Raw genomic sequence first — 21434 nt, forward strand, 5'->3', positions numbered from 1 at the left:
CTACAAACTCCATTCAGGAAGTTATAGAGAATGAAAAGGAAATCCCTGAACCTCCTTTTCTCCAAGCTAAAGAAACCCAGCTCCCTCAGCCTCTCTTCACAGGAACTGTGCTTCAAACCCTCCACCAGCTCTGTTGCCCTTCTCTGGACTCACTCCAGCACCTCAGTGTCCTTCTTGCAGTGATGGGCCCAGAACTGAACACAGGATTTGAGATGGGACCTCATGAGGGAGCAAGTCAGATTACAAGTAGACAATCACTGCCCTGGTCCTTCTGGTCAGACTATTGCTGACAGAGGCCAGGATGTCACTGGACTTCTTGGCTACCTGGGCACACTGATGGCTCCTGCTCAGCCTGCTATTGACCAACACTTCAATGTTCTTTTCCACCAGGTAGGTTTCCAGACACTCTGCGCCCCAGCCTGTAGCTCAGCATGGGGTTGTTGTGACCCAGGTGCAGGACCCAGCACTTGGCCTTGTTGAACCACATACATTTGGCCCCAGCCCATTGACCCAGCCTGTCCAGATCCCCCTGCAGAACTTTCCTATCTGCCAGCAGATGAAGATTCAACTTAGCATCATCTGTGAACTTACTGAGGGTGCACTTGATCCAGATCATCAATGAAGGCATAAAACAGGGCTGGCCACAATACTGAGCCTTAGGGAGCCTCACTAGAGACTGTTGATCAACCTGATGTAGTACTAGTCACCACCAGTCTGGGCCTGGTCATCCAAGCTAGTTTATTACCTAGTGAAAAGAGTATCTGTCCAAGCCATGGGCTGGCAGCTTCTCCAGGAGAACGCCATGGGAGACAGTATCAAAGGTTTTGCTGAAATTCTATCTGAATGAACATTAAAATATCTGAATGTGTTAAAATGCATTCAACAGTATCGAGCATCTTCATTGACAAAAGGATTGAGGGCACTTTCAGCAAATTTTCAGATGACACCACAATGTGGTCGACATTGTGTTGGAGGGAAGTGATGCCATCAAGAGGGACCTTCACAGGCTTGAGGGCCAGGTCCATGCAAAACTCAGGAAGTTCAACAAAGCTGACTGAAAGGTCCTGCATGTGGGCTGAAGCAATCCCTGGTATCAATACAGTCTAGAGGGTAGAGGGACTGAGAGCAACCTGTCAAGACATACTGGAGGGTACTGTAGATGAAATATTGAACAGGAGCTGGCAGTGTGGGCTGCATCAAAAGAAGCATGGCCAGCAGGGTGATAGAGGTGATGTTGTGCCTCTACTCTGCTCTTGTGAGACACCACTTGGAGTGCTGTGTCCATCTGTGAAAATCCCAGCACAAGAAAGGCAGGTCTAGGGGAGAGACTATAAAAATGATCAGAGGGCTGGAATATCTCTCCCATGAAGAAAGGTTCAGGGTGCTGAGGTTTTTCATCCTGGAGAAGGCTCCACTGAACACCTTATTGCAGGCTTTCAATTCTTAAAGAGTGCCTAAGATAAAGACCGAGACTTTTTACCAATATTTGTAGTGATAGGGCAAGGCACAAAGGTTTTAAACTGAAATGGGATAGATGTAGATTACACATAAGGAAGAAAATTTTTTTATGAGGGTGTTGAGACACTTGAACAGGTTGCTCAGAGAAGCTGAGGATGTCCTGTCATTACAAGTGTTCAGAGTCAGCCTGGATGGGGCTGTGAGCAGCCTGGCCTGCCCAGGGCAGGAAGTTAGAATTAGATGATCTTTGGAGGCCCCTTCCTACCCAAACCTTTCAATACTACAATTCTATGAAAGGAGTTTGAAATTGTGACTTTTTTGAGGTACTATTTTAAGGCCATGAGATCATATTTTTAATATGACTGCCATGGGCAAAGAAACCCGGCATGATACACTTCCTTATGAGGTAAGAGATGAAAGCTTAAAAGTCACAGTATAGCTTCATTATAAGAAGCACATTTCATGAAGGAAATGCAAAGAGCTATATTCCAAACAAAGAAGAGATGAGAAGTACCTGGGTATGTGTTATATTTTTATATCACAGATTAATAATTACTCTGATTCTTCGTTCACATACATAAGAGAAAGTAATGGTGCTAGTTTCCTTATCACAGGCATCTGAGAATTAGACTCAAATAATACTGAACAAATTCGGAGGCAAAATAGGATACCTTTGTTTTTGAATTTCTAAAGACTTCATTTATTAGTAGATATCCATACATTATTAGACCATTTTGGTAAAGTCACAAAACCTAGCTATGAACTGAACTGTACAGAGAAGTGGTTAACTTTGCAGTGTTAATCAGTAACCAGCTGAAAGCAGAACAGACAAAAGCAAAAAATTTGGGAACCAAAAAGCACTCATAATCCATTGTGTTTACACTGCTGTACTTTATGTCCCAGTTCTGCCCTTATTCCCACTACTTTGTATGGTATTGTTTCTAGGAAAAATCTAGTAAGGCATCTGAACATCGCTTTCATAATGGATGAAACAAGGGCTCTGAAAGACTTTTCATATAAGCAAATATTCAGAATTTAAAGTTTACACCTTTTTTTTTCTGTAAATTAAAACTATTGACATGTGAAAGCTGAAAAGGCATGATCAGAGACTGCAGTTTACAATGTAAAGATCTGGAAAGCACATGGCCATATTGACGCTTTCCCAGGACTGGCAGATTTTTCCTAAGGTCTACCAAAAAGAACTAACTCCAATAAGCCAGTTGTCATGGTTCTTCGAGTATGGGGTTAAAAAAAACCTTTTACAAACAACTCTTCCTTCCTGGCTAATTTCAGAAACTGATACAACAAATGGGAAGTGCTTAGTGACACTTCAGAAGTGGATGAGCTGTCATTTATGTCATGCCTTAAGTACGGATGGCCCTTGCCAGCACTTTCAGGCTTCCAGGTGTCCTGTCAGGACATCACTGCTCAAATTGTGCTCTACCTCAGAGACATTTTTGTCCCTAAATTACAGCTCCTCATTGCACAGCACGTTGAAACTTTTCTAGGAAGTGTTTTTAAATTTTCTTAATAATTAGCCTTTTTTTTTGTTTTCAGATAGATTATGGCAAAACCCTCTTGCTTTCCCATTCTTTATTTCAAATCCTGAAGTTTTGGCTAAGTTTAGTAGAGAAAAGTGATCTGGTGGCTTCCTTATTACTATCTCTTCTAATTATTGTGAATTCACTAGCACCTATTGTGACACAATCTGCATGTGCTTCTTGTACTGTAAAAGGGCATTAAAAGACATATAAAAATAAAATACTATAAATGGACCGCAAAATTATCGTAACTGGTAATTAGAAAAGAGGAGGTGAAATATTTATTCCAAATTGTCTTTTGGCAAGTGCAGAAAGGAAACAGTGAAACAAGAGGCCTTCCTATATCTTTTTGCATGTGTACGGTCCACAAAACTGATATACTCCAGCTGTTCAGCACATGCATGTCTTGTTTCTAAAACAGATATTCTCTATAGCACTGCAGTCCATTCTGAATACAATTTGCACTGAAAAAATATTTGGAAAACTACTGCTAGGGACTTCTGTAGAAGCAGAGCAGACAACTTTAGTATATCAAGTTATGATTACAAGACCATTTGTACTAACTTGACAAGCAGTAGATTGAAGAACAAGTGGCCTGAGCATTAATGTACATCACTGCACATATTTCTATTCAAACATTTATGTAATTAAGTTTAATATAGATTACATAAAATACAAATTAAGGCAATTTGATGAAAAGGCTACTTCTATCATACAAGTAACTAATATGAATGAAAGATTAATACATGCATAACATTATAAATATAATGAAAAAATATCCAGCAGTACTATACGCAAATGGCTTTGACTGTCTGCTTTTATTCTGACTTATAGTATATTTATTATCCTGAAATAGTTCAATTTGTATTGTATTTATGAAATTTCTTACCTCAAAGTGGGCAAAATGAGTTCTAAATTTTTGTATAGCACTGCTCCAAGTACAAATACAGTTGATTCATCTAGTTCTGAAAAGAGTAAGGAAAAACATTTTAATACCCTCTTTCCCAAGCTTTCATCAGCATAAAAACCTCTGAATATCATTTATCTTTGCAATAAAAGTTTTATTTTAAATAAACCATCATAATTTTGAGTTATCTCCTAGAAGTCTGTCATAAAAATGTAGCACTGTCAGGAGTATATCAAAAGATTTAAACCATTGAAAATCTCATTTTCAAAAAATCCATCATTGTATGCTAACATCCATTCTAGTTAATTTACATTTATAATTAAACATTCTCAAAGAATGTCTGTAAATTCTCTAATGTCAGAGATCTGCACGGCAATGATATTTATAAATTGTACCTGAAGTTAGGCTAATTTGCCTACTGAGCTTCCTTTGGTAAGAGTTATGTTGGAATGACCCTCTGCTAGAACACAGCAGCTTCAGGGGATTCAGCAGAGCTGCACTTCAGCTCACCTCATATCAAACAGATTAAATCTGACGCACAAAAACTAAGTAAAGCATTGTTTATTTGGTGAAAAAAATTATGTATAGGATTTATGCAGCACTTTTTGTTCAAGGTGCTCAAATTAAGCCCATTCACTTCTCTCTAGGATAAACTTATGAGTACAGTATTTCTTTTGAAGAGGAATAAAAGAACCACTCCCATGTTATACAGTGATCCCATGAGACAGTCACAGTTGCCTTGCTAAAGCTAGTAGAAAATTCACATGCCGATATGCTTTTTTACCTGTTGACATAGGAGTGAAGATATTTTTTGGAATGACAACCCTGTCTTCTGAGTTTCGTGCCCAATCAACCATTCCTTTTCTTCCCTTCATGGGGAAATTGATGTCAGTTAAAACAGATGCAGCAGGAAGCTTCTGAATGCTAGCCACTAGTAAGAGAAATCATAAAATCATATAAATTTAAAATTGTGCTTCATATGTTAGTTAAAGCATCACAGAGTGACAACAGTACAGCAATAACAACTTTTAATGACACATTTCAAGTAAAGCAGGAATTCATAGGACATCAACTGGCTCATAAAGCAAAATCTTCTGTTTATTATGCAGTTCTATTATGGATTAATTGTGTGGTATCGATCGTAGCAGTTTGCAGTCAGATTTTGATTAAGTTTCTTAACAGGGATTATTGAATGTACCAGTTTATATACTGAAATTCACACATAAGGATGTTGTTGTGTCTTCAGAGCAAATTCAAAAATGATCAAATGTGACAGTAAAAGTAAGAGGATACTTAAAATTGCTTTGGGAAACATAACTTCTAGATACAGGCTAAGGAAGAAATAAAATAACTTTTATCCTCTATACAGGCACCATTTCAAGATAGATCCATAAAGGAGATTAACATATTTAAAGACCTTACTGTTTTCATACAAAGTAAGGTAAAGCAGTCAAGCACCTATTTTTTTTTTCTTGGATGAATAATCTCCATTCTGAACTCTTATTATATTTTTTCCACCTAAAAACCCCCAATATCTAAACAACATCAGTGTTATGTCAATAACAGATTTATCAAGACCAAAGAAATAAGTGTCAAATCTAATAACAGTCAGTTTGGAATTTGATTTACTCATTCTGGCTTTTTCCCTGTTTTCTAACTCAACTATCACCTGGAAATCAGTTTCAGCTTTGCTGTGAAATCTAAGTACAACTCCATGGCAACACAGTCAGTGTCTAGTAAGACTCAAACTACTTTAAAGGAATTGACAGAGCTGCAAGCATTTACGTACAGTAAGAGAGATGACAAACACTACATCTGGAGCCTAGCTCCATTCTTCATGTAAGCCACACTGACAGCCATTTCCTGTGCAATGCCCTTCCTAATCAATTTATGCAGAGGCTAATGTAGGTGGAAAAGTATGGATATCAGTACTATACTTTGATCTGCATAATGATTTCACTGCAAGGACTCTGCAAAGGGGTTAAACATAAATACAGGGGGGGACAGCTGTAAAAACAAGCAGAACAGCAAAATTAAAGTAGAAAACCATTAGGTGTCTCATCAGAACTTTTTATTTGAAAGAAAACTGTAATTCAAATCCAAGAGAAGAGTAAAATTAGGAACTTAACAATATTAACTCTAAAAATATATTTCATAATAACTGACTCTTATTTTCAAATTAGACTGGTTATGTATACAGAATCACATTAATGAGGTGGTATTTCAGGTTGTTTCAAACTTTCCATTATAAAACTATCAGGGCTTTATAATAGCAGTAACAATCCCCTCCAGGCTGCAATTGCCAAATCCATTTCCAGAACAAAGGAGATGCTTAGTCTTGTGAATTTTCAGGAGGTGTGTGGAGGGAATAGAGTTCAGGTGTTTCAGAATTACTGGGGCATGAAACAGATTGCGTGCTTTCACATGCAATCAGTGGTTGTACAGAATATATTAACATTGTAAAAATGGATCTTTTCCAATAGTTTTTAAAATTTAAAAATAATTTTATTTTCCCCATAAAACAGTTATTTAGTTCTCAAAATTAAATACAACCTGCATAAGACAATACTGTGCTGGTTTTTTATTTGCACAGTATTTATCGGCGCTTCTACCTATCTAGCTATCTATCTAATTAGATAGTAGAGCCTTAATATTTCATCCCCCTTTTGGATGACAGTTCCCTTTATTGAAATAGGAAATCAATGTTATTCAATGGAATTCACTCTGCAAAACAGAAAACCACTTTAGGACTGGATAAATGGTGAGGGTCTAGGATAGTACTTTCGGTACTCTGTCTCTCTCTGTATTTTAAATAGGGCCATTTATCATGGCACCTAAACAATACTCAGAACCAAAAATTCCAAAATATTTGTTATTGTTTAGGTGATGAATAACAAAAGCAAAGCATAAAACCTAAAACTTTGACTTACAGCTTATATGGAAAAAATACAAATATATGTGTTTATTAGGCAGTGTTGGACTCAATGATCTTGAAGCTCTTTTCCAACTTAAATGATTCTATGATCCTATATATTGCCATTCTTGGTTCAGAAAAGTTTTTTTTTTCTTACAATCAAACAAAAGTCTTGCTTATCAAGCCTGATCTCCTTTTATGACAAGGTAACCTACCTAGCTGATCAAGGGAACCCAGTAGATGTGATCTTCTTGGATTTCTGTCATGCTTTTCATACTATCTTTTACAGAATCCTTCTGGACAGAATGTCCAGCATTCAGCTGGATAAACACATCATGTGATGGGTGAGCAAATGGCTCACAGACCAGGCACCAAGGGTGATGGTGACCTGTCACTAGAGGTTTCCACAGGGCTCCATCCTCAGATCTATTCTCGTCAACAACTTCAGAAATGACTTGGCAGCAGGACTGGAAGAGGTACTAAGCAAGTTCAGAGATGGTAAGAAACTGGTAGGAGCTGTTGAAGCTCCCTCAAAGGCAGGGAGACCTCCCCTGCAGAGACCCTAATAGAGGGCTGGGCAAACACCAACCAACTTAAGTTCATAGGAAAGTTCTGGATTAGACATGTGGGATGAGGCAAACCCTGGAATTCCATACAGACTGGGGAATGAGATGCTGGAAAGCAGTGCCATGGAAAGGTACCTAGGCATCCTGGGTTATGGAAAGTGTAATATGAGTCAGCAGTACATATTCCACGTCCTTCAGTTTGCCCCTTACAGATCCACACAGATTATAAGGTCTTTTTTTAGATACTTTGCCAAATGATTCCATGAGCATGTGCCTAATGTGGCTCTGATGCTCCAAGGTGTAAGATAATTTAATGGAATTTGACTAGAGGCAACTAGTTCAGGTCTATCAACACAACCAGGTGGATACATGAAATAGTTCCCAGCTTTTCAGTATGACTTTAAACTGTATTTTATATTTTAGGAAAGCAAACATTCTTATTAAATACTAGTCTATGACTCATTTCAATGAAACTGTCTCATTTCCATCGTGAAATGAGGCTCTCTACCTCAGTTTTAATTGGCAGCATAAAATAATTACTTATTGCGAACTAAAAGCCAACAAGTCTTTTAGAGGAGAATGTACATAATTCATGTGCTGGGTCATTCATATGTCAGAAAGTCAAATGCAAGATTCTTATACACAGAGACTAAGACGTCATGCACTTTGCACATTATTGTATTCTTTTTATGTTAGGTTTGTGTTAGAAAACAATGCTTCAAATTCTGGAACCCAAATGATTCAGTTCTGCAACTGCCACACAAGGACTATGTCTTCTAATTTGAAAATAGCAAAGGTTTCTCACAAATTTGGGTTTTTTTATTATCATTATTTCAAATTACCATACCAAATTATCATGTCCTGAATTCATGAGATGGAATATATTGCAAACAAGGATACCTTTAGGCACTGTGGTATGAGTATTTTTGTTTGTTTATACAAACACACAAATTGTATACTACTGGCAAAATAGTAAAAAATAATATTAATAAGAAAAAAAAATGTAAAGTGGGGAAAAAATATGAAAAAACCAGAACAGAAACGACATCTAAAATTACAATTACCTAAGCAGAAGCTGAGGAAAATCTTTATGTGTCATGTTGAATTAAACTTTCCAATATGGAAAATTCTTTTTTTTATTTATTTTTATCACGGCAATTCCTACGAGTCATGCCTACTGTTTTAGGCACCACAATACAGGAAAGACATTAAGCTATTAGAGAGTGTCCAAAGGTGGGTGAGGAGGATGGTGAAGAGTCAAGAGGGGATGCTGTGTGAGGAATGGCTGAGGTAATTCTGTTAGCCTGGAGGAGACTGATGAGAACCTCACTGCTGTTTTCAACATCCTCATGTGGGGAAGTAAAAGTGTAGGTAATGATCTCTTTACTCCGGTGACCAGTGACAGGATCCAAGGGAATGGCCTGAAGCTGTGTCAGGGGTTTAGGATGATTATCAGAAAAAGGTACTCACCCAGAGGATGTGGGCACTGAACAGGCTCCCCAGGGAAGTGGTCACAGCCCCAAGCCTGACAGAGCTCAAGAAGCACTTGGACAAAGCTCACAGGCACAGGGTGTGATTCTTGGGGTTGTCCTGCACAGGGCCAGGAGCTGAACTCAATGATGGGTCTGTTCCAACTCAGCATATTCTATAATTGCATCATTCTGTGATTTAGTACAGGTGCTCGCTGTGCACATCTGCAGTGCAAGCTGCAGGTTAAGCTCTGGGTGGAGGAAGCCTGAGACAGGAGGCTTCTTTCAGTATTCTTTGATGCACTTTGGTATAAACTACAAGACAGTACTTCAATTACACATAAGAATACATACATCCAAATTTGATGATTCCATAGTAATTATTGATTCAGAAGAATCCATGTAAATAGTCTAGTCTAATCAATTTAGTTTATTTCACTTTCATGTTGCAATTGCAGACAACCTGTTTGACACTGCTCTACTGAAAATTTCAGAACTGGTAACTAAAACCAACAAAAAATATTGTTGCAACTGATTAATGTCAAGCTGATAGGAATAGACAATTTTCCATCACTATAACAATGACCTGGTTACACACAATAATTATGTGAATGATATTTAAGCAGATATTTTAGCACAGCATAAAAGTGGTTAATTAATGAGTAAAGAAAACTTGGAGAGAAAAAAAAAATAGTGTAGTTCCTGTATGAGCAGCTTTTGTAGATCATGGCCTAGAAAAAAAAAGCTGAAATGTATTGCCTTGATCCCTATAACGCTGAGTGAGTTATAAGGTGCCTAATGCAACTTCTAGTAGCTCTCTGATTGATCTGGGTTGCTAAACAACAACAAAAAAACCCCAACCAAGTAAGTGTCATGAATAATTTTCCCCTTCTCTTTAGTATTCACCCATTAGCCTCCTGTATTCAACAAAAACCAATAAAATTTCAGAATTAGACCCTTGAATACTATTAATAAATTTGAACAGAAAATCAGATTCACCAAAAGGCCTAACAGAAAAACAACTGGATGTTTTCTCATGCACTAAATGCAATTTCAGCTCCCACAACAGAGAGTCAGGTTTTAAAACTGCAACATGCACAGGACATCTATGCCAGGAGTCACACCATGAGCCTGAGAGCATTGTCCAAATGCTCGTTGAACTCTCCTACACTTGGTGCTGTGATGCCTTTTGCAGTGCCCAACCACACTCCGAGTGAAGAATCTTTTCCTAATATCCAACCTAAACCCCACCAACACAGCTTTAGCCATTTCCTTGATTCCTGTCACTGGTCACCAGAGAGAAGAGTGCAGTGCCTGCCCCACCGATTCCCCTCACAGGGGAAGCTACAGACCTGATCTCCAGTTTGCTACAGATCTCTCCCCTTAGTTGCAATAGCAGTTCTGATTTTGTTTTCTTATAAATGATAATATTCTGGCTGTGTTGTGCTTTAACAGCACAGTAACCACGTTCAATAACGTTTCAATAACTCACAATACAGAATTTGACTGCATTTCAGTTACAGACAACAGAGAATGAGTATAGTAGCAGTCTCATTTGCTGTTTTCTTATCCTATTTTGACTTGGTCATTGATGGTATATTATTATATATATTATTCAGCACTTAGTAAACTTGAGTTCATCACTTCACACATTCTGATTTTTGAAACAGACAATGTTTTACTGCCCTTCTGGAACAGCTCCTGCTAAATCTGTTTCTGGGTAAAATAGTATTGCTATTGCCACAGATTATTTTAACAAGAATATGAAGAACAAAGAATTTTAACAAGAATATTAAAGGTTTTTGTGTTGAAATTCTGAACACTGAGCATTTCTGCAAAGCATCTTTGTTAAGAAGATTCAGTTAGAAAAATATATATTCTAGAATTATTCTTTTGACCTGAAATGTAAAACCTTTGGTTTTTTTATAGAATGAAGAAGCTTATTTAAGTCAGCCCATGTTGGATACATGGGGAACAAAGTCTTGCCTGGATCATCAACAGAGAGAGAGATGGATATATTGAAGAAGAGATACTTATAACAGACTTTATCCACTTAAATACCATCATTTAAAAGAAAATTTGCAACAAACACAAATGGTGAAACCCCCATTTAAAGGAGAGTCATTTGTGGATCTCCAGATTTGCTGCAGAACTCTGCATGTGAGCAGTCTTGATTAAAATCCTTCTCTCAGTCCAAAGATAACTCACTTCTTACCACCTACAAGCTTATGTATAACAGAAGGACTGTGGTGAAGTGGCATCCTCTTACATGAACAAGAGAAAACCAACAAGGCAATTTTGCTTCTGTAAATAATATTAATGAAATCTCCTCGCAATGAACCAACATCAAACTATGCTCAGGAAAAGGCTCCTAAGAAAATATAACTTAAGAGATCTATCACTTCTCATGGCTATCCATAGAGAAGTGATAAATTCTTAAATTAGAACGTACTGCTCCATGGGCAGACAAGACAGGGATGTCCCTAGAAGCCTGCTGTGCACTTGCACTCCTGACGCTCATCAGACCAAAGCAGCTACTATCTCACCATTCAAGCTCTGGGTAGCAAGACACAGTACCAGTATAGGCAAAAGGAGAAATAGACACTTCATAGATATTTTCACTGATGAAGGATAAACTTCGTATGAATCCTTCCTTTGCTGTCAAGCAAATTCTGCCTTAAATAGACTCAGTGTTTGAAGGTTAAGAATAATGCTTTGGTTAATCAAGAAGCTACCTTAACAGTGATCTCTGAATATGTCCCTTCTATTTTCTGTAGACAGTGCAGTGAGGAAAAGATTACCCATTACTATAATATGATCAGTACAATATATAGGACAACTTAGAAAGCAGCATGGTTTCAGGCAATGATCAGGACACATTTAATAATAACTCAGATTTTCCCTGCTACTTACATAATTTAAAAAAAATCATAAGTAGCAGGCAAGTGTTTTCTTTTGGTTGTGTGTATTTTTGTTGCTCAGGACCAAATTCTGTATTTGAGGAAAGACTCAAGAATATACAAATTTCATAGAATTATGAAATATCACATATGCATATGCAGTCTCACAAGCGATTTCTGATTGCACATTCATTATGATAACTTTGTTCCAGGTTTTGAAATAAAATATAAGAATTAAAAGATCAGACAATAATTAGACCATTATTTTTTTTTTAGTTATAGACAATAAATCTTTCTTAAAAATAATTATGTAAAACATTAAAGTTTATTCCCTGAGAAAGCTAGTTTATGGAAATAGCTATCACATGATAGAATTTCTATATGCTCCAGGTACTATTTCTGCATGTTACCTGGGACAAGGGGTGGGAGAAGTGGAAGCTCAGCATTTTTGTATATTTTAATATTTTTTTACTATTTACTAATTAGTAATGCGCCCTCTAAGTTTAATATGTCTGTTTCAAGCTAACACATGTGGAATGTAAAGAATAAAATCTCCTAATCTGAATAACAAGTATGAAGAAAATCCAGTTGAACTAATGAAAATGTAAACAATTTTTTATGAGCAGATAGAAGAAAATGTATTCTCATGATAAACTGAATACTTCCTGAAATATGTGACAATCTAGAAAAACGCTTTAAACATATGGTAGGAAGATGTACTTCTTTAATTAGAAGATAACTCCACCTTCTGGGCATTACTTTGAAGAAGATGAAGATATGAGCAGCCAAATAGACCCAGAGCCGCATCAAAGGTACTCTGTTTCTGAAGGAGCTTTATTTGTTTCCATTCGTCTTAGTATTACTGTGCATTCATGCTACTGAAATATGGTCTCAGGCAGCCTCTCTTGTCTGGCCATAAAATACTTCTTAAGGAAAATAAAGACTTGGCACAAAGCAAGACAGAAGATGGAGACTGATGCAGGAGATAGAATGAACTGGCATTTAAGTGCCTGAGTTTAAATTTGTAGACATAAAGTAGAAAACCATGGGCAATACTGAGGAGGCAAGGTTACCTACAACACAGTATCTGATTGACTGGGCAGGTAAGGTGCAGAAGCCAAACATTTTTCAGTCACTAGGGTGACTGGATAAATTGTCTGTGCTGATGATTCTAGCTGATAACAAGAGCAGAGAGTGAGACTGAAGGCAGTGTTAGTGAGCTCACAAGATGGAAATGATGATGAAGCAGAGAAGACAGAAAGAAGAAAAGCTAAGACTGACAGACCATTTACATGTTTATTTATCAAGCTTACTCATGCTTAGATATCCAATAAAAACCATTAAAGAAAGATGAGGAGGACTTGACAGGGCAAGAAATCAGTAAGGAGGCAAGCAGATATGAAAATCATTAGCAGAGAATTGATAAAAATATTCTATGAACATTACACTGCTTGGGGTGATGTAGAGCACAGTAGAATGATTGCTTCCCAAAAGCAGTAAACTGAAGCAAAGAAGAGATGGCTATACCTCTAGGGAAATGATAACTAAACATATCATTCAGAAATCTATAAAGATGTGAATTAAGTTATTCAGGATATTGAAAGATGATGTAAGAAGTAAATTCACAGGCATGGAGATAGAAAATTTGATGTAGAAAAGCCAAACACAGAGGGGACAAAAAATAAGTAATGGGAATCAATATATGTTTCTAATCACAGCTTTCTGTAGGAAACTAAAACTAATCTCTACTATATTTCATTGTTGAACAGCTTTTTCATAATCATACAGAATGGCATTGTAAAAAACTTTCAGACAACACTACAACAAAATTAAAACTGAGAGAACTGTAAATTACTCTGGCATAGAAATACAGATTACTAGTATGAAAACAGCTAGTGAATCCTGAACAGGAAAGATCGATTAAAAGCCATATCATGCAGAACAGTGGATATGGAGGAAATGCTTGTAGCTGGCTCCTGTTTTTACAGCAATCCACCAGGAATGTATATGTTTCTCCATTTTTCTTTCCAGAAGCAGAAGACAGTGCTTTCTTTACACTTCAGCTCCATTAAGGTTGAGAAATTAGACAGATAAGATCCTTTAGGTACGTTTACTAACCAAATTAGTCCCCTCTTTATATGCATCTGCAGTTGCTTTCTATTTTAAAACCTGGCCAAGTCAGAGAAAGATTTACTGGTCTAACATTGCCTGCTAGAATACTGAGTTTATGTTTTGAACACTTAAAGTAGAAAGATCTGCATGTAATTAGGTCCCCCTCTGAACATGGGGCCCCCATCTGAAGGCATTACAAATCATACCTTTCTTACTTTGCATGAGAATGTCCTTTAGGATTCAAGGCTATTACCACCAAAACTTATCCAGGAGGAAAGGAAGACCAACTCCCTATTTGAATATTCATTAGACCACTGGCATAATATATAAATCAAGGGTTCAGAAGGAAGACAGGTTTGTTTAATTAATCCCAGATAACCGTGTGATATCTCAAATTAGTGCTTTAGTAAATTCTTGACACTGTGGCACTGGTAATTTAGGACATAGAATTTAGTCACAAGCTTAGCATTTCCTGGTCAGCATCAGACTAATTCTCTAGTGGATATCTACCATTCTGAGTTTGGCATTCAAAATGATGCTCAAGCAGTCGGTACCAGTGCATCCCCATTACAAATAGACCTACACCTCTACAGATTAAGCTGCAGGTACTCAAAATCAGCTGTGAATGCATGCAATTTTGTGGCATAGATCAGACTACAGTGAAAAGGCTGTGAGAAGTGGAATCCCATAGCCCCTTCACTCAGGAGCTGCACTTAAGCTGAATCTGCTATGGCTGTGCACTGCTGTGTATTTTGGTTTTCTGAATCTTGACCTGTAGATTCCATGTCAAGATTTAATGATCTTGGAGCTACCTGGGTTTTCCTGAGGACCACTGGACCAGATCCTGACCCTGATGCTCTGATTTGACTGCTTGGCTTAATGTCAGATCTGCCTCATTGTTATGGACTTGTCTGCTGATGTGGAATATTAGCTGGGTGTCTGGCTACCATCACAGACCTTCTCTACTCTTCTTGTTTGGATGCTGTAGGGCCTTGCCTTTGCCATGGAAGCCAGGGTGTACATGTTGCCGTCTCTTGTTTTCTCTCACAGAACAGCCTACTCTTGCTTCTCCCTGAACACAGCAGCTAATAAGCAAATGCTGGAACACTAAATGCCTTCTAGACAGGCTTGAGCAGAGTCACACAGAAAATATGAAACAGAACTGTTAGAAACAGAGATCTCCTGTGTCTCAGTTTCATGTTGACGCCATGATTTTAATCTACCTCACAGGAGTTCATAACTAGGTCTTTGTATTCTGGAGGCATGTCTAATTCATCTTGAGTATTCTCCATGGAGGACATAAACTGGATTAAGATTTGCTCAAGGGATTGTAAAAGGTTGTCCTGGGGCACTGTGAAATACAATTTTCAGGATAATGCACACATGCTTTATTTAGATTGTTTACATCATGCATGGCAAAACAAAACCCAGTACCTCACTGGGACATATAGATGCTATCCAATCTAAGTAGTAAGTAATACTAATTAGACTGAGTTTGATTTACTTGTTCACATTGTTGAATTTTAAATTAACTTTAATAACTCAAGAGAAATATCTCAGCATTATTATGGTCATTTCAATAAAACAACTGCACAATGAGGAGATGCTTTAAAAAAGATCTAACTAGAAAATTTGGCCTATAAAGAATGACAGAGCTTGGTTATTATGAGCTGTTATAACGCAATCACATGAATCACTGTGGCATGTGGACCTTGTGCTCAGCTCTTGTTATCTAATTCTGGTCAGCCCATCTCCAGCATCCCCCGCTTTTTCCCTCCCACTCCCCCCAAATGAGAGGCTTTTCTTGTTTATCAAAGTTGTGGGAGGAGGAATCAAAAAAGATCCAAGCATCTAAGAAAGAAATGGAAACAAACAGTCAACTAGTCAGCTAAGTCAGATGTTACACCATTACTGTTTCCTTTGTCAGAATTCAGGTGTCGCACATTTTCATTCATTTTGAGTGCAGTTGACAGAGAAAGATAGAGATGCCTAATCAGGGTTGCTTGTGTTGCCTTCTCAGGATTTTAAAAAATCATCTGAATTTTGATGCACAGTGAGCTTAAACTGCATATAAGAATACTGGATTAACCCTTACTTGTACTGATGAGTACACAAAACGCACATTATTACTGAGCTCAATGCCAAAACTAAACATAGAATATGGTCAAAACAATCAGCTCAAGATACAACATAGCATTATACCTGCAGCAGAGAGGCTTCTACATATTAAAAAAAGTCAATTTGGATTCAGACCAAATTTTCAGATGCCCTTAGTGTGCCTTCAGTTTTGCTTTTACATGCAGTAGAGAATGACCACTTGGGACAGTTAATGTTTAGAAATTACTGTGATTAAGAAAACATCTCAGGTTTTCCTGAGGCTTGACAGATACAGTTATAAGGAGCCACCATTGTGCCTGGCTACACAACACTTGCATTTCTAACACAAGCACCTGATGGGACTCTGCTCTCTCTTTGGCACTATATCTTACCTGCAACCTATTTTCTGTTACAGTTATTTCAATACAAATCTGGGGTTTATTGCTATTGTTCTTTCTTCAATTTCTTGTGCTGTTCATTGCAGGATGTTTATGAAATACTTATTCAGAATAGGAGTCCTTCCTAACTGAACTATACTGCTTCAGTGAACCATCCCTTATTTTCTGGAAATACTGCCTGTAGGTCAAAGCTCTGTAAAGTTAAAATGTGATTCTACATTGTGCAATATTCCAGAAAACACTACTATACCTACGAGCTAAAGTGGAAAGGAAGAGTTTGTGCATGTTATTACATAAAAAAAATCATGATGATTTTTTTAAAAAAGCAATACCATGTACATGAAATATGGAAATAAGAAGCAAGGATGGAATTCTTTTTTCTGTTTTCCATTGATCAACAGTTTTTGCAACCCACCAATACAACAAAATGGCTACAACTAATTTCCTCTACCTGAAAGTCCTAAAAAAGAATTACTGAATGTATATACCAGAGAGACTATAAATTTAGCGAAAATGTTTGCAAATTACTTTAAAAAAAATCTATACATTCAGTATTGCAAAATTATTCAGTGTAAAGTATTCTACACCTGAGTCCAGTTCTGCTATTATTGCCATACCTTATTTGGGATAACTGTAATTATCTCCACAGCTAGATCTAGGAGATAGCCAGAAAAAAAAAAAAAATTCTTGCCTTCCAAAAGGGTCTGTACTATAATCTGTAGTCAAGATGGCTTTCCTACTACAAATCATACCCTGGGGAACTGGACAATCAAAATATGCAACTTATATATGATCCTTCTTCCCCACCATATCCTGATTACAGCGTTGTTACCCAACAAACAGTATTTTACAGGATCCTGGAAAGAAAATTGCTTTTCTTCCCCCTTTAGTTATTTTCCTGTCTTTGTTCTATGTTGTTTTTTCAGTGCTTTTGCTTTTATGGAATATTTTTTATGTACTAAATGCGTTTTCTGTCTCTAATCCCAAAACATCTAAATGGTGCTTCATTGAAAACTAAAATGACTGCACTCTGGTGGCAAACATTCATAATAAAATTTCCAAGCTCAACAAAAAATGAACTAAGTTAGGGGTCAGTGTAAGGATGTTCAGTTATTTGATAATATTTCAAAACAGTCCCTTTTTTCAGAAGCACAGATGTGGTCAGCATAATCTGGATCAATCTTGATGTAAATTGTGGGTATTAATGAAATCTTTATGATTTAAAAATCTGTGTTCTACAGTTACATTAAGTTTATTGCAAAGGGACATTTGCATTGCAATGAACCATTTTCAAAAGGTGCTTAAAGTCATCATTCAGTGCATGTGCTGAGAAAACATACTGGTTCCAGTGCTTGGAGAAAGAAATGATTTGGACACAGAATAATTTTTTCCCAAAAATTAAAAAAAATTAGTCACATCTGCAAGAGGGGTCACAAAGAGGATCCAGAGAACTTTAGGCCTATCACCTTGACCTCCATGTCAGGCAAGGTCTCGATTGAGTAGATCCTTTGGAGTGCCAACATGCGGCGTGTGCTGGACAACGAGGGGATCAGGGTGAACCAGAATGGGCTGAGGAAAGACAGGTTCTGCTTGACTGATATGGTTACCTTCTATGACCAGGTGACCTGATTAATGGATGAGGGAAAGGCTGTGGACATTGTCTGTCTAGGCTTGAGTAAAGCCTTTGGCACACTCACCGCTGGCACTCTCCTAGAGAAGCTGGCAGCCCATGGCTGGCACAGAGACACTTTTCACTGGGTTAAGAAGTGTCTGGGTGGCCAGGCCCAGTGAGTGGTGGTGAATGAAGTCACACCCAGGCAGCAGCCAGTCATTAGTGGAATTTCCCAGGGCTCAGCACTGGGGCAAATGCTGTTTAATGTCTTTATCCATGATCTGGGTGAGGGAATCGAATGCACCTTCAGACAGTTGTCAGATGATACCGAGTTGGGTGTGGCTGCTGGAAGCTGGAAAATAGGAAAACTCTGCAGAGGGATCTGGACAATCTGGACTGATGGGCAGATTAAAATGGTATAAGGTTCAATAAGACGAAGTGCAAAGTCCTGTACTTGGGTCACAACAATTCCATACACTGCTACAGGCTGGGGGCAGGGTGGCTGAAAACCTGATCGGTGGAAAATGACCTTGGGGTGCTGGACAACAGTGGCTGAACATGAGCCAGAGTGTGCCCAGGTGGCCAAGAAGGCAAATGGCATCCTGGCCTGTACCAGCAACAATGTGGCCAGCAGGACCAGGACAGTGATTGTAGCCTTGTGCTTGGCACTGGTGAGGCTGACCCTTGAGAGCTGTGTCCAGTTCTGGGCCCCTCACTACAAGAAGGACACTGAGGTGCTGGGGTGAGTCTGGAGAAGGGCAATGGAGTTGGCGAAGGGTCTGGAGGACACTGCTTATGAGGAGTGGCTGAGGGAGCTGGGGGTGTTTAGCCCGGAGAAAAGGAGGCTTGGGGGGGGACCTTGTTACTCTTTACTACTGCCTGAAAGGAGGCTGTAGCCAGGTGGGGGTCATTATCACCTCTTAAATAACAAAAACAAGAGGAGAGGGCCTCAAGTTTTGCCAGGGGAAGTTTAGGTTAGATATTAGGAAAAAAAAATTAATGAAAGGGTTCTGAAGCACTGGAACATTCTGCCAAGGGATGTGGTGGAGCCCCTGGAATTATTTAAAGATGTGCAGATGTAGCACTTACAGACATAGTTTAGTAGTGAACATGGTAATGTTATGTTAATGGTTGGAGTCAATGATCTTACAGGTCTTTTCCAACACCAATCTTTCTATGGTTCTACACACACTCAAAATACAGCTGATGAGAACTTAGTAGAAATGACAAAAGACGTAAAATTAATGAAGTGAAACAGCTCATTTAAGTACACTAATAGGAATAAACAGGGTTTATTATTCAACAGAGGTATAAAATATTGGGAATTATACACAAGATAGAATAAGAGAGGAATGGAAAGAAACCTTTCAATGAAATTTGCATGTTTTAATAAGCAAATCCTTGGGCTTTTTAATAATGATACACTACATTTAAGTTATCTTTATGGAATTTTTATATTATGCCTTTTTTCACTTTTAGGTCTTTCTGCAACAGATCAATTCAACATGGGTGCAAACTGAGAACAAAGAAAATTCAAGTTAATTGAATAGTAACTTCACTTTGTTTTTCTTACATTCCTGGGAAAATCCTAGCCACTAAGTACAGAATAATTTTCTCCTTTAGTCCAAATTTCAATATATTATAGAATGGACCTGAATGAAAGAAAATTCTTTCCATTTATATACTTCTACTAAGTGAAACTATTTCAACATGAAAGATTAAGACAACAATATAAATATTAAGTATAAATGGTCTGTACCACCAAGATGTTCAAATACTGAGAAGAAACAAAACAGTATATTGGTAATTTAACAATTTCTAGCTTGTCAGACAGCCTGTGATAATTGTCTAATACAGCTGTGAGGTAACATAACTTTGTTTAAGATTTTTCAATGGAAGGTCTAGCTATAGTTCCATGAAGCACTAAATAAAAGAAAAAATTTGAAAAAAATGAACCAACCAACCAAAATAAAAGAAAAAGAAGAGAAAAGGTTCAGGTTAAACAATTTCATTTCATGACCAGGTATAGCTAGGAAAGACCACAAACACTTCTAAAACCACTCACAGTGCAGCATAATGCTGAGTGACAGGCAAAAATTTGGACACAACTGCTAGTGGCAACAATAAAAACTGTATCTGTAGGGAAAAAGCCATTGAAAATGTGCATGTACCTATCTAGACAGAGACTCTGTCAAACCATGTATTAAAAAGCTCATGAGTAAGTATGCTGTTAGAGAATTTAAATAATAACAAAATTATGAACAGAAGAAAATATTCTAATAAATGCCTACACGAAACAAGAATTACCAAATTCCTACACATTTACTTTCTTACCCATTTTCCTGTCTTTGAAAGAAAATTCTTAAATGCATTCTTTACATACATTCAAAGAACTGACACACAGTCAGCAAACTACATCTAATATCCTGTCAAATGAAATTAAAACCAGTATACACATAAACACTTCAAAATACTCTGAGCTTTGCTACTGAATGCCATTTGTAAGTACAAGTTGTCCCATATTTGAATGTGTTGCCCTGTTGACATGCAGTCTTTATGACTTAGCTTTACAAGAGTTTTGGGTATGTATAATTTTAACTTCTGAAAATTATTTCTAAGTACAACCACAAATGTAAAATAGATGATGCAGTATAAAATCACCAGCCATGTCTTCCAGTAGTGGAACTATTCATCCAAGAAACAGGTATAAGTTCAATTTGGCAATGCTAAATGACATTCATTTTGCAGAAATTAACTTTTCTTTGTGCATTGTTGACTGTGAATGGAGACCATTATTTTTCATTGCCTAGGTAGTGATGCAATTTTCAAAGCTAAATGAGCATTAAAAACATTCATTCCATGCTTCTGCAATGAACAATCTAAGATACCTAATGGCAAAACGAGACATTCCCTTTAATCTTTATGAACATATTCTATTCCCTTGAGGTTAAAATGAGAAAGGAGGGGATAAGCTTTCTATATTTTTGATAAATGCTTCTCTCACAAACAGGAGAAATTTTGCATGTGCAGATGCAGCAGCCTGCCTGCTTGCCAATCCCTGAAGATCCAGTCATCCTGTCCCACAGCTCCTTTCCCTTGGGCAGGCCAGTCTCTTTTCATTCCTCTGCTTTACTGGAGGTAAGATTTTGGTGCCAATATAGGGGAAAAATATTTCATCAAGGGGCACAATTCATACACATATGGATGGGTTTCCAAGTACTTGCCTTTGATATCAGCTCACGTTCTAGTTATGCTCCTCTACAACAGGACCCCAGACAGGATTTTCTGGAGAAGCGGCTGTACCAATATACTATTTTCCCATAGGTGCTCTTGACATCTATCACATTTCAAAATACTCGACTACTGAGTAACAGTAGACAGCACATGACCATAAAGTTTTACTAGCAATGTGTTACAAAAAATTAGCATATAGCTAACCCTGCTAATAATTAAAGTAACT

General features: G+C 37.6%; 1 protein-coding gene across 1 annotated transcript in view; it reads right to left on the reverse strand.

Annotated features, from left to right (window-relative positions):
• The window catches only part of ADGRB3 (adhesion G protein-coupled receptor B3), a 439699-nt gene that overhangs the window by 183867 nt on the left and 234398 nt on the right, over positions 1-21434 (reverse strand). The window contains exons 12-13 of the mRNA XM_041410625.1: positions 4691-4837; positions 3889-3964 (exon numbers count right to left, since the gene is read on the reverse strand). Of these exons, the coding sequence (XP_041266559.1) occupies positions 3889-3964; positions 4691-4837 (223 nt within the window). The remainder of the gene's footprint in view (positions 1-3888; positions 3965-4690; positions 4838-21434) is intronic.

This window comes from Onychostruthus taczanowskii, unplaced genomic scaffold (assembly GCF_017590055.1).
Source record: "Onychostruthus taczanowskii isolate IOZ18803 unplaced genomic scaffold, ASM1759005v1 scaffold33, whole genome shotgun sequence".
NCBI lineage: Eukaryota > Metazoa > Chordata > Aves > Passeriformes > Passeridae > Onychostruthus > Onychostruthus taczanowskii.